Source organism: Vipera berus (assembly GCF_964194415.1).
Source record: "Vipera berus genome assembly, chromosome: 2".
NCBI classification, from domain to species: domain Eukaryota; kingdom Metazoa; phylum Chordata; class Lepidosauria; order Squamata; family Viperidae; genus Vipera; species Vipera berus.
In genome coordinates, this window is record NC_138203.1 from 195746020 (window position 1) to 195761305 (window position 15286).

General features: G+C 37.1%; 1 protein-coding gene across 6 annotated transcripts in view; it reads right to left on the minus strand.

Moving 5' to 3' along the window:
• TCERG1 (transcription elongation regulator 1) overlaps window positions 1-15286 on the minus strand; it is a 51161-nt gene that overhangs the window by 8602 nt on the left and 27273 nt on the right. For all 6 annotated transcript variants that reach the window (XM_081321467.1, XM_081321465.1, XM_081321468.1 and 3 more), the window contains 7 exons: window positions 15095-15255; window positions 11129-11195; window positions 10777-10912; window positions 9620-9709; window positions 8231-8349; window positions 5910-6060; window positions 439-603 (listed from right to left, as the gene is read on the minus strand). In XM_081321467.1, the coding sequence (XP_081177593.1) occupies window positions 439-603; window positions 5910-6060; window positions 8231-8349; window positions 9620-9709; window positions 10777-10912; window positions 11129-11195; window positions 15095-15255 (889 nt within the window). The remainder of the gene's footprint in view (window positions 1-438; window positions 604-5909; window positions 6061-8230; window positions 8350-9619; window positions 9710-10776; window positions 10913-11128; window positions 11196-15094; window positions 15256-15286) is intronic.

The window sequence follows — 15286 nt, forward strand, 5'->3', positions numbered from 1 at the left end:
TATTTTGGCATTGCTTCAAGTATTACAATGACGTATTTTATAATGACTGTAACCTTGCAGAATTTATTGCACTGGCTATTCAAACTATAAATTGCAAATTTCAGGACTTAACTCAAAACCCTTTATTTAGAAAGTATTAGCACATAAATAAATCCTTGGGTCACTATATGAGATTTGGGCAAAGATCTTTCTCTATATATGCCCACAAGTGTTCCTAATTATTGTTTTACCCTTTCAAAATACATTCTTTCACTTGAGATTATCATTCTAGCAAAAATAAGATAAAAACACTAGTCTGAGAATACAAACAATGCTTACCACTAATCAACTGAATTTTAAAAACAGCATTCCACAAAACAGTACTTCAAATTTTATACCAATTGATCCGAGAGTGAAATACTAAGAAAATGGAAACAGTGTTGTCACTGTCACACATACTTTGGCTATTTTTTCAATATACTGTTTAAAAAGATCCTCCCTTTGCGAAGAGCTATCCACAGCTTTGTAGCGAGGGTCAGTCTCTACTTTGTCCTTCACTTTACTCCAGCGAGACTGACTGTCCAAGTGGTGATTAGATAACAGTTCAAAGAAGTCTATTTTAATCTATGATTTTAAACAAAAGACAAAAGAAAAAGGAGAGAAAAATAAAGTCACTTTGCTTTCCAAATATTCCAAAATAATAAAAAAGCAACAGACTTACCGCAGTGAAAAATTAATTAGAAGCTGAGTACTGTCATTAGAGTTTTAAGGAACAGTAGTAATGACTATGTTTACATGTATGTCAGAGAACTGCTTCAACAATAGAAGATGTCTTGACAAGTTTATACTATGCTGTTATACTCTACTATTCTGTTTTAGCAGTGGTACCATAAGTGCACAACCAAACCAGGCTGTGAAGATAGGCCAATCTATAGAATTTCTAAAATAGGCCATATATGTGCATGATAGGAATGAATGCATACAGCAACTTTCCGCAATCTGATTATCATTTGGATAGGTGGAGTTAGAACTCTCAATTTTCTAGTCACTGCTGAGAATTGCAAGAGTTTAACTATAATTTGGGTAACTGTATTTTCTATAAAAAAAATAACTGGACTAATCTAGAAGGTGCATATATTGGGGAAGGCTGATATAAATAAATCATGTAATGAAAATTCATAGTTAAGTATTATTGTGCATTTTTCCTCTTTAAGGAAATACACGGAATGCTGCCTTGAACTTGTACTGAGTTCCTAGAATACATCCATGTGCAAACTGTACTTCTGAATACCAGTTACTGTTATCATTATTTCACAGAAGCAATAGATGATGGGATATATATACCCTTGGTTTATTAGTACATTTTTAAATATTGCATTCACCGAGTTTCTGGTTTAGGAGTAAAGCATCAACATATGCAGAAGTGCAATAAAATGAATAAATTAATCTTTCGTGGACATTAGGGATAATAGAAGCTGGAGATTTAGTTTAAAAATCTATTCAAAGGCTACAATTAAATTCCACTTAAGTTAATAAGACAATATGCTGCTATCTGATTGAAGATTACATTAAAACAAAGAACATAGCTATATTTCCCTTTTATTAGAATTTGATAGATTAATCATGGATTTGCTTTAATATGGTTGCCATAATTTTCAAAGAAAATATGGGTAAATTCTTTAGTTGGTAAATAACTAGAAATCAGTAGATACATAGCAAAATTCAGCCTATTCTGATGTGTTTCATAAAATAATTATTTTGCAAACAAATGTAGGCTTTCTTCTTTCCTATCCCATACTCTTTAAGAATTCCAAGGATTTTCTTCAACAGAGGTTCTTGCAAAATCTTGGGGTCTGTATATGTGTGTATGTATATATGTATCTCTCCATCTATAAACACACGCGTACATACACAAGACACATAACGGATGTTTGTGATACATCCATCAACTCAGTTTTGTATTATAATGTATCTAAATCAATGAGTTATGTGTGCAGGAATTTTAACTGCAGTAGAGCAATGAATTCTTTTTTTAGTGCAGTGCAACTTATATAGTACAGTTGCTAAATCACATGAATGGCTTATTCACATGTAATAAAAACTATGATCCATGGAACTTTTTATCTTGTTAAATTAGCGATGGTCATCTTTCAGAACATTCCCACATTTTTTGGTACAAGAGAGAAAAGTTTTTATCCTAGCTTCTACATCCAATGAACTAGATTGTTCATTTCTAAGTTTCCCACACATCCAGCATTATACAGGGATATAATGATAATGGTAAACTCTACTTTTAATGTGTTGTAATAACTTTCCTCACTGTAGTGTCCTTTAGATTTACTGGGCTTTAACTTCCATTTTCTCAACCATGCTGACTAGGAATGCTGAAACTGTAGTCCAGTACATTCAGAGGTACAAAGCTGGAAAAAGGTGCATTAAGAAAACCAAATCTTGTGTGCTTATTATTACTGCTTGATGCACCTTTACTGGTCAATTAGAAACTTGCATATGTGATTCCTTTTATCATTAGTTATAATGTCTACATAAAGGGCATAATACTAATATTCTGCTGATATTCCTCAATATTGACATTTGGTTATTAGCATAGTATCCTCACATATAAGTACATCAGTGAATTTTTTGCAGTAGAAAATCAAATTAAAGAAGAAAATAATGTATACAGCAATTTGGTAATCGTCCATCAATTGCAGAAGTATATAATACAATTAAGAAAATTTACAACAGCCTTATTTTTTTTTTAATGTGACTTGGGTCCAGAGATATCTTGCTTTTTCATTCATGACAGGCAACCTTATTTACTGTTCTTGATTTCACTCTCCTACTATAGCATTGGGAGTCTATCACACAGAATTGGAAAGGATCCCTTGATCCTCAGACTGAGCTTTTAAAATAGAGCACACAGTGCTATAGTGGGAGGGAGAGACCAGGAAACTGTTGTATTAGCAAAGTTCCACTTTTCTCTCTCTGGATCCAACACAATATCTATTACTTCAAAGATGAACTTAAACACATAAGTAGTATTGAAATATAAAGCTTTCTAAGCCAGATGCAAGAGAATTATAGTTCAGTCCTATCTTTAAAATAAGGATAATTGAACAGGCACACTAATGAATAAATGCTACTTCTCTTACTACTTTTTATATCAGTTCTTGAGTTTAATATACTATCTCGGTAGTCAAGTCAAAATAAAATTGGGAGATCATTTTAGAAAGACTCGGAATATTACAACTACACATAAATCTTGTCCATCATTCACCCAATGTGTATTCCTGTTTCAATAGAAACTGAAGCTCTCATCTCTTATCCTGAAAGCCAGCGTATGTTATTTTTATGGCAACCACCCCAAAAGAGGGAGCAAAAGGATCAAAAGCAGCTACTCATATCGAATAAAGGAAATCAATTCTGACAACTAATATTTTAATTTAGTATCATTGTTGAGAACTCACAAAATTTTTAGTTTTGTGGAGGAGATGTTATTCAAAAGCTGTTCAACTTTAAGATTAAAGGAAGAGCAAAGCAGAAATCACAGATACACACTTCCCTGCTTGGGAAAGAGAAGCAAAGTGTTTCAAATCAAAAGGATGGGCTATGGGATTGTTTAGACAGGTATTAATCCGCTACTCCTCTGAGGTACTTTAAATAAGAGTAAAGATCACATATTTTGGGAGGATAGCATACTTGTGTGTGGGTATAACAATGAAGAGGCTTTCACCACTTTAAATCCTAATGTTTGTTGGAAAGACTAAGATGTTTCTAGGATATGTGGTGAGCACTTCATTGCTGCCCCCTCCCTCCACATAAGCAACATGCAGGTCTTCTTTCATATTATCCAAATCCTATGGTTAAGGAACAGAAGCTTTCAATGGAACATCCTCAGTCTATTTCAACATAAAAATCTGACTGCATCATAGGCTATTTTCTTTCTTTCACTCTTAATTATTTTCTTTAATTTGAAGATTCTCTAGGAAACAAAATTGGAAAATATTGATAAGCAATTAATCAAAGTGTGCTATTTCCAATCCTTACTTGAAAGGATTTATGGAGAAATCATGCAATAAAACTCGTTTCTGATAAACTGGCTGAGAAAGCTTCACAACATTGTGGGGCACATTTCTTGTTAACATTTAGCTATTCTTTGTAAAATAAGAAAAGCAAGGCAGAAAATACTGTGTGTATTTAGAAGGACTTTTTTTGGCAGTTTACACATTCTGGGTATAACTCTCATCACTTCACAAGGAAATAAACTGAAAAAAATGTAAAGTACCGGAACTGCGGGAGGCTAAAGTCACCACACAGAGATACCAATTCTTTCCTCACTAGGGAATCCCATAATACTTTGCGTGTCAGTGATTGACAGCTGTCAGACTGAACTGATTGACAGGCCGCACAGCACAAAACTGTAAAATCTATCCACTTGTTACAAAACAGAATACATAAAATGGTTACAAGAGGTTTTGGGAGAAAAGAAATAATTAGTTTCAAATACAAAGATAAATGCAATATTTAACACAAAATATTACTGATGTTGTTCATGCAATATTAAAGAATTTATTGATGATCATGGCTAAGATGCAAACAATAATTTTTCAACCATCACTATAGAATAAAACAAACAGTAGTTTATGTTGAAGTTTCAGATTTCACATATTCACTTCTAGACAGCTGATGACTGATGTATGAAAACTAATTTCTACATCTAGCATTAGTCAAAGGACTTATAACTGGGCATTCCTGTTTTCCACCCACCTGAAGGTCTCTATGTTTTCTATCCATACACGAGCGGGTTGGGCGCCCCAACTTTTCAGATCAGAGTGAGGGGAGTGCAAGAGGAAGAGAGAATCCACTGAGGGGACACTGATACTATATATATATCAACACTAAAGTAAATCGTGACTAAGTTCAATTCCTAGATAAGTGGGTATATGGATAAGAACAGCAATGCATCAGGAAATTTTCCATTTGAATCTCTTATCTCCCATAAATTAAACCAAGAAACCTTAAGTTAGTCATTCTTATCCTGAGTTCCTTACTTGCAATATGTTAACAACAGTACTTACATATCCACTTTATAAGAGTGAACTGCAGTACAATGGATAGAACACTTCTGAACAATAGGCACAGCAGGAATAACAATTACAGTAATAGCAGCAAATAAAGGGAATGAATAACAACTACTATGAAATTTATTTAAGATCTATAAGAAAATTATCTTATTTTTTAAAAAAGTTGAAAACAGAATATGGGTCATTTTAATTTACAAAATGTTTATGAATGACAGCTTTTGCATGATATATCACATCTTTTTATTAACAAGAACTTATATTAATTTCAACTACAGTTTAGGTTAGAGATGTTTTTCCTTCCTTCACTCAAGTTAGCTGGGAAAGCTTCTACACATTTTAATGTTAATACTGTTGAAAACATTCATGCAACTGCCTTCCCCAGTGATATGCACTTTGTCTCTTGAAGTGACAGTGCAGACAAATGACATTTGGAATTCATTAATTTTTGATAGGTGACCTTTAATTTTGATAACTAGCCAAACTAAGACATACTTAGCTGAAGATTTTGAAAAACCTAGCAACAATAAAATATTAGCATTTAGACAGATTGCCATTTAAAATCTGCCCACAAGGCGGTCTCAGAATCTTATCCACAGAACTAAAGATTTGGTTAGCAATGGTTTGATGAGAGTTTTCCAGCAATTTAAAACTAAGTTCTAGATTTTGGAAGAAGGGGGCAAAAATCTTCTAGAAAATGATGATCTTCTTAGATACAAAATTATGTGGCCAAAAGGCAGAGGAAAATAGTGGGAATGGGACTTCCAGCAATGGGAGCCTGGAAGTCTAACATGAGTCCCTCTGCCTCTCATTCATACTGCTTTTATGGTCTTCATATGAAAATCTTACCTTCTCTCCTCTGGTCTTCGAATCTTCTTTTTCCTTCTTTCTTGTTGCTGTGATAAATTCATTAAACAAGGCCTCTCGGTCTTTCATTTTTTCAATTGCTTTGAAACGTGAATCTTTAGCATGCTTGGCTGCAAATTCACTAAAAGTAGTTCTGTAAAAAATGGTAAGTGTACTGATTTGGCAGAGCTTTCTTAACTGGAAAATGTATTCTAAACACACCTTTGTATTCTGCTACAAAGTGTGTGCTAAACACTATTACATAATTATCTTCCCTTCAGGGCAGCCTTGCAGATTTTTGATTTATAAAGAGTATACATGTAGAATAAAATTTCCAGCAACTGCACAGTCCTTGTTGAATGGAAATTCCTTATTCACCGGTCCTGAAATTCAAGGCTATGAATTAAAAAATTAACCGTACTCATTTGCCATCCAATTGTACCAGGTGTGAAATTAATAGCAGTATCTGCCAAGCTTCACACTTTTTCTTCTTGTAGTTTTACTACAAGATATTCTCACCTTCAGGGCCAGATTCCAAATTTCAGACGTGCAGTAGATATAATACTGCCACTTACCTTAAAAAAAACCCCATTATTGTGCTTTTTCCAAGATCTGATGCTAATCTGACCCCAAGATTACGTGAGACATTATAATCCTATGAATGTTTTCATCACAGCATGGAAATAATTAGACTTGGGAAATCCCGCCTACTGTTGCTGTAGGGTAAATTAAAACAAGAGAAGAATTTGGTAGCTTATTCTATTATTTAGAAGTGAACTTAAGCCAATGCTAAAGAAAATGACCTGCAAAAACAAGTCTGGGCATAAATTTGTAAGTATAGAAAATATAGACACGACTTTCAAGGAATGCAAATGTCCAAAGGGACATCATTGTTACCTTGAACTAAAAGGGATAAAAAAGCTAATGACAAGACATGCAGAAGTTATCTTGCTTATTTACTGATGATCAAAACCAAATAATAAGTATATAGTAATAGATTTGATGCAGACTACTTGCAGTGAAATTCTCCTATTGGAAGAAGTTAATATTTCCTTATTTTTCCTCTTTCCAGCAGCAACCCCTCTTTGATTTAGGCCATCCCATCAAGGAAAGAAGGCTTTTTATTCACAAAAGGACAAATCAGAGCTAATTTTATGATTTAATAATAATTTAATTTAATAATTTAATTTGTATACCGCCCTTCTCCCAAAGGACTCAGGGCGGTGAACAGGGCAATACACAATAAAAATAGAATACAAAAATTAAAAAGCCATTAAACATTATGCCCATAAAATTAATACATATTAAAATTAAAACTATTTATAAAAACCCAACCCCATCCCGTCATTTCTACATCCTTTGAAATATAAAAGGCAATTTGGAATTACTGAGATTAAATTATGAAAAAGGACAACTATACTAAAACAACTGTATTCAAATTTAATATTACAGCTATTCCAAATATTAAACTATAAAAATTTTTTACAATTTTATTGTATTCCAAAACTTCAATGTAAAAATATGCTTATTTATTCAAGATTCAGTTCATCTGTCAGTGGAGCTTAATCCCAATTAACTTTATTAAGGATCAGAAGCCTAATGAAAGAGGTCTTTGTGGATAGTAAGTCAATTCAAGCAAAATAAACGCAACAACTGAAAATAAGCCAGTAGACAGCACAGAACTGAGAGTTAAAGCAAACTAATTCCTAACTAGTTTAGGTAAAATAAAATTGAACAGTTCTGTAAAAAAGTAATAATTACATACAGTCTAACAATGTATTAAAGGTATCCTGTGTACAATGACTTGCACATGGACATTAACAGTAAAAGACTATACCCAAGAAACCCACTTGATTAACTGTAAAAGACTATACCCAAGAAACCCACTTGGACATTAACTGTAAAAGACTATAGCCAAGTAACTGAATGACCATGTAAGTCTTTCCCTTTGTTGACAATGGGATGGCAAAAGGATCCAGGAATGTAGTTTGTTGAAGTAGGTCAAATCGATTTTTAAAAAAATACTGTGAGGTATCTCTAGCAGTTCCTATAAGGTATTCAGTATTAATACTGAAAAAGGGGGGAAATCTTCCATTACATTATATATTTTCTATATTAGGATTGTCAATGGTTAGCTAAAATTAGGAAATATTATAGTATTACACATATGGGTTTACTAGAGTTAGTAAATTCATCCGCATAAAATAGTCTGGATTCCTCCATTTTCTGAAATAGTCAACATGTATTAAGAGTTCAGGTTACAATTAAAACTGGATATCTGATAAAAGGGAGGGAGGGAGGGAGGGGTGAGGGAGGACACTTACCTAGGATTAATCTTTGCTTCTTCCATCATTTTCTTGAAATCTTCTTTGGCCTGCATTATTTTATTTTTCTTTTCTTTGCGTTCTTCTTCTGCCCTGGTTTTTACATACTGATCAAATACCTGAATAAATAGCAAATATAATTTGGAGCATTGTTGCAAGAGAAAAAAACACAAAGATTAGGATTACCTACTTGTGATGATGTGACACAAAATACCAAAGAATATAAAGGGACAGTGCAGTGAATCTCAAACTCATTGAAATGAGTATCTTTCAATAGCAACTTTTACACCAACTCAGTTTTACTGCTATTCTTTAATGCTAGAAATTATAGTAACAGAAAGAAACAGACTTAAACAGCTACAGCGCTGGAGACCAACATGGAAGCAGACAATTTAAAAATTGGACAGAAGCAATTTCTTCTATAATGCAATTAAGTAATTGTAATTGAATACATTTATTCAAAATAAATACCAGGCATCCTTAGCAAGCTTGCACAATTGCTTCAAATACTGTCTATAGTTATTTCTGCAAAGATAACATCCCACTGGACCTGTCAGTGAAAAGAATATGCTCTGAAGAACCTTCAAAACAGTTGTTTACTTTCTGCGAAGGGCACAGCAGCTTTGATACTTTGAGATGCTCCTTTTGGGTTAATGCACTTGTGAAGCATCTATTTTTCTAGCTTTGCACAGCCCTAAGAGATATTATTGTATTATTATTATAGTAATGAATAGTTTGGGTAAGATGAAGTTACATCTAAGATAGAACAGATGATTTGGCATGGAAGATGGCATGAAACCACCTTGAATCCAAGGTACCTCTAATAACTTTTAAAGTGTGCGTGTGTGTGTGTGTATTTTCTGCTTTGAATAGTTACAAACAAAATTACTTATTTCAGATAAATTGTACCAAACTAATACCTATAGAAATAAATCAAACAAAAACACGAAACAAAAAAAGATGCAAACGTTTATAACTTTAAAAGTGTGTGTGTGTGTGTGTCTGCAGTAACTTGGCATCTTTTTTGTTTGGTGTTGTGATTTATTTCTATAGGTATTAGTTTGGTACAATTTATCTGAAATAAGTATTTCTTGTTTGTAACTATTCAAAGCAGTACATATATAATTTGCTTAAGAATGAAGCTTCTATTTCTCAATAGAAAATACTGTTTTACTTTATAGATTTTCCTCCTTCCTCTATGTAATTTAAATTTCGGTCATTTAAAACCTTCCAGATATTAATGAAAGAAGTCCAATTGAAGAAGAATTAAAAAAATGTATTGTAAAGAGCCTGAAAAGTTTTCAAACATTTCAACCTTTAAAAACACTGTTTTTGTATTTTATTATACAAATATAATACATAATTTATTTAAAAGACCTTTTCTTTTACCTGTTTCCTTTCCTTGGGGTTAAGAAGGAGGTACCGGGGATCAAAAACAATTTTGTGTAGCTCTTTTTCCCATGTAGAAAAAGCAGAAACCTTTAAGAAATAAAGTGGGGAAAGTAATGATTTTGCAGGCAATTAAACTCAGGCAAATAGATACAATTTGTGCAATTTTGCTTGAAATCTACAGGGCTTCTATTAGAAAGAAGCTATAACTGAAATCTTTACAGCAGTTTCATCACTAATAGATGATGAACTGCAGGAAGTCAGCAGGGCAAATTTCCACACTAATTGGCTCTGAAAACTTCTACATAATTACAAAGAACTAACACATATCTAATTACTCATTAAAATGACCACTACTGTGTGACATTTAAAAACTGCTATATCAAAAGAAAGCCTTGAAGTTCTGTTCTTATTTTCTTTGCTTTCTTAGGTCTCTGCAGAATGATCAGAAATTCCACTTTCTCCCCATAAATTGAAGTACTATGCATATAATCAACCGTGTAGCATGTAAAAGGGAAGATTCTGAAAGCTTAATAAATTATACTCTGACATTTCATAGAAAGTGCAGCAAAACCAGAAGTTTCCTTACAAATATGCTAAGCTGCTTAATCAAAGTGAATGTAGATCTTTAAAAAAATGATTTTTTATTTATTCCCTAACTGCAAGCACTATTCATTAATCAAGCAGTACTAAATGCTTTGACAACAATGGTAGAGATACTGTAGATATGAATAAGACATTAAATAATTACCTTAGTACAGCAATATTAATGTAAGATTAAAACAAAATTCAAATTAACATAATTATAATCAATCGATCATTGTAACAGGACCAGGACAGTCACACTTTCTCCCTTCTAGTCCCATTAAAAGTCATAAAAAAGAGTGACTAATGTTGCTTTGATTTCACACTCAGGTCTAAATCCTGACTGAAAAGAATCCAGATTATATTTCTTTTAGTATTCTCTAACTGTTGAACAATTGGTTTCTCAACAATAAAGAGGAAAGATTGAACCCCAAGCTTTTTGACTATTTTATATTAGAGCATATGACAATTTATGTATCACATTAATTTAGGAAATGGTCATCAGTGATTGCATAAACAATGAAAATACTTTGAAAAATTCACATAAATTTAATATGAGAATTGTTTCTGACCCCTCTTTCCAGAAGCATGTCTTTGAACTGTTTCATTCGAGCCTCAAGCGGGACAATGGCTCTTTCTCGAGCAGCTTTAATTTCTGCCTCCATGGCAGCCTCTTTTTCCGAATCCATGTCTTTGTTATCCTCTTTCCTATAAAATAAAAACATATAGTAGGATTCTATTCATTTATTTATCAAAGTTGTATGACACGAATTTCATCAAAACTCAGTTTGAACCAATATTACAATTCAATTATCTGTTCTTTACACTCAGACATCTCTCTTCATTCTGAGCTCAGAAATAAGAAACAGTTAACTTAGCTTTATGGTTGATCATGTGCATTCTTCCTTTCATATAGAAACTTACTTCCGCTTCTTTGTTTTAATAGGCTCATCATCATTGGCTTCTTCTAACATTTCATGCTCATCTTTCACTGAAAAAGAAATACCTATTTTTACTCCGTAGACCATCATTCAAATGTATTAGTTATGCCTGATTAATGTCTACATAAAAAGTTTAAAGAACACTTTCTTCCTACCATTTTCCCACAAGTGCTGATTTGCTTTTTTTAAAGATCAACTGGGTGTTGATCCATTGGGTGTGATAGAAATTGACAGACCAACTTGTCACTTGAGCCTGATGTTGTGGGCTGAGACAGTGACTAGCCCAGTCAACCAACTAGCTTTCATGCCTAAAATGGAACTAGAACTAAGTCTCCTGATTTCTAGCCCGATGTCTTAATTATTTGATCAAACTGTCTCTCTATATCCCATATTATAATTATTATAAATTAAATATATCACATATTATAATTAAAAGACAGAATACTATTCTACACTGGCAGCATCTTAAAATTCAATATATTTCTTCAACAACATATACCGTATTTTCCAGCGTATAAGATGACCCGGTGTATAAGACAACCCCCGACTTTTAAGAAGATTTTCAAGGTTTTTCGTCTTATACGCTGGAAAATACTTACATGCCAGTTGCCAAGTGTCCGACACAAGCCCGATTCAGCCCCGTCTGATGCAGATGGTGCAAAGCCTCCCTTTTGAAGCCCAAAGGGGCTTTTCCTTCCACCCACCCATTTGAGAGCACATTTGCAGACGGAGCAGCCGCGCGTCTGGAGCCAAGCCCCGCCCAGGAGGCGGTCAGCCAGGTGGGCTCGGAAGACGCGCTGGAGAGGCGGGCTTGGGGCGGCCATGCCGAGGCCGGCTGGCGAGGGCCGCTGCGTGGTCTGCGGGCGAGAGGGGCGCCAGGGATGCCGGAAGTCCCCGGAAGTTCCTGGAACAGGCTGGCAGGCACGCTCTTCCCCGGCCCTCTGGATGTCCCCGGAAGTTCCCCAAACTTGGAACGGCCTGGCGGCGGGCGGGCACTCCCTCCCCAAGGGGGATGCAGGGGAGGCGTCCTGCGGGGGGGGCGGTGCAACCACCCCACCAGGGCCTGGGGTCCAGCTCCACCCCACGGAAGGCGGCTCTCGGGCCCCTGCGGGGAAGAGGGGCTGCTGGGGCGGCTCTTGCCTTCGAGCTCTGGCCGGGAGGACGCCTCTCACCCCAGGAGGCTCTTCTCAGGGGAGGGCGCGGGGATGCGCAAAAGGGGCCATTTCACCTGAGGGCTCCTAGGCCTTGTGGGGGGCGGCGAGGGGGCAACTTTTGCCAATTGCACCTGCGCATACAAGACCCGCAAAGGCGAGAGCAGAGGGCCGCCCTGCCCTCCCTGTCCGTTGCAGAGGAGGCAAAGGCCCGACTGGCCCCGCCGGCCCTCCCGCTGCTCCCGCGCTTCTGCCGGCCTCCAAGGCGCAGTGCTTCCCGGGCGGCAGGCAGTGCCGGAGGGCAGCCGCCACCCCGCCAAGGCCGCCCCTCTTCCCGGCCGGCTTCCTGCCCTGCCCCTCATGGAGCTGGACTGGGCGTGCAGCCTCTCGGTGTGGCTGATTTTCCTGGGCAGCCTGGCGGTGCGGCTCCTGCGCTTGGACATGTTGCTGAGCCGGCGGCTGCTGCTGCGCATGGAGCTGCTGACGGCGCTGGGCCAGGCGTCCTGCCGCTGCCCCTCAGCACCGCGCTCACGGCGGCTGCCTGCTGGCTCGTCTCGGCCAGCACCGCGGGGCAGGAGCACATACCCGCGGGGGGGGGGAGAGCGGTGCTGGTGACAGGTGAGTCCGGCGGGCGCGAGGCCCTCCTCTCCTCCGCCTTTGCGTGGGGAGAGCCGCCCGACGCTCCCGCCCAGCCGTGTCCCAGGCTTCCTGCCACTCCCGGGGTCTGGCGTTTGCAAGGAGGAGGGGAAGGGGCTTAGAGGCTCTTGGGGGTGGGAAGGGAGAGTCACGATGGAGGGGGGACTGGACTAAGGAGGCTTGAAGTTGCTTTGCAAGAACGGGGACGCTCGACTGATTTATGTTTTTTTTCCCGGCGTATAAGACGACCCGGCGTATAAGACGACCCCCCAACTTTTGAGAAGATTTTCATGGGTTAAAAAGTCGTCTTATACGCCGGAAAATACGGTAGCTTAAGTTTAAAAATTTACATAATTTTTTTAAAAAGTATGTAAAATAACTTCCAGAAGCTATTATTCTTTCCAAGAACGATTCAAATTGATGAAAGGATTGATACTACCTTTGAACTAAATTATCACTTGAATGATACAGAACTATTTTACAGGATACCATCAAAGAACCTCAGTGAAAATACTGTAGAAGTCATGAATTTCAGGAAATAAAGAATTAATTAGTAACAGGCTAATTAATACATGTAATCCTCACCTTACAACCAGTTGCTTAGTGGCCGTTTGAAATTATAGCAGATCCTCCAAAAGCTACTTACAACCTGGTCCTGAAGTTACTGCTGCAGCGCCCCTGTGGTCATTTGCTTGTATGTCTGAATCTCTCCCACTAGGTCCCCATGGGCCTGTTTTCCACCCCACCAGGACCCATATTCTCCTTCTCTCTTACTTTTTGAAGATCTCCAGAGGTCGGGTTAGGCAAGCATAGCAAGCTGCTTAATTGCTGGGCTTTCCGGAAGGCTCCATTTTCCAAACAGACCAATGAACTATGGCAACTCGGAAAATGGTGGACACACCATACTGCCCTGCAGCGAAATGACTAGCTATACTTCCTAATGAGAGCTCTGCAGCCTTATGCAGCATTCACGGAAGAATTGGGTTTATCCTTTAGAACAGGGGTGTCAAACTGCTGGCCCGTGGGCCGGAACGTCATGGAGAAACCGCGCCCATCCCACTTTCGGCAATGGGAAAAAGTTCCGATACATCGCGTGACGTCACGTGACATCGCGAGTTTGACATGCCTGCTTTAGAAATACTTTTGGTTTTACTTCTAAATATAAGTATCACTTTTTTGGACTGGCCCGGACCTCTTTTAGTCACCCAGTGCTAACTAGGTCTGCTCCTAATACAATAATCTACATAGGCTGATTTTGAAGACTTTAGAAGGGTCTTACAAATACAATAGCCAGAGTATAATTTCTTTGGTAGATTATGATTTCCAGTCATCGTCTCTTGCATGAACCTACTCAGATGTTGAAATCTTCTGAAGAAGATGCTCTCTCTTGCATCTTAAATGCCTCATGTGAAAGTTTGGGAAAAGGCATTTTCAGTAGTTATACACTTTATCAAATGTGGCTGATTTGGCTCTGCATTTATTATATTTGTGATTTCTCCCAATCTAAAGACTCTAGGCAATGTATAACGAGTATAGCAACTTCAAAATTAGTGTTATTCTGGAATGAAGGGGGTTTTACCCCACTACTTTGAACCAGTTGTAATTTCTGAATTATCTCATGTAGATAATTCTCCACTCTATTCCATGTAGTGTTAACAACAGAGCAAATATGGGATCAACTCGAGAATTACTGTAGATTAGTAAACAGCTCACCAGCAAAATCTGGGCAAACAAACCCGATATAGCTGCTGCTTGAGCTGACAGATTCCGATAATCTGTTACTTTTAGGAGCCTTTGTAGATGAATCACTTCTTTCTAAACAGACTTCTCCAAAAATGGATAACTGAAGATTGAGCAAAGGGTACTGAGTAGGACGGTTGTTAATATAAACTATTTAAATATATGTGTTACTCTTTCCCTCAGAGAAGCTTTAGCAATTTCCTGAATCAAGCTGCTCATACTAAGTCTGGCTACCTGAAGGAACCAGAAAGGGCACAGAACTAGTTTACAGGTACTAAACAAATAATCTTATTTAGTTCCCAAAACTGCAGACCAATCACAACTATTTCTAGTCTTGTTTATATTATATCCCTTTATATCAAATGCAATTTTAAAAAAGTAACCTATTAGCACTTAAAATTGAGCAAATAAGTGAGTCTTACTTAGTTTCTTTCCTTCATCCAATCCTTTTTTATGGGGAGGTTCCTGAATAATTTTATCCACATCTGCTCTTCCTATTAAATCATCTGGTCGATCCCACATTGATAGTCTAGTGGTAGGGTTATAAAAGAAAACCCGTTCATCACCTGTCCACACCACACACCTAGAAAAAATATATAGAGTATATTATATAA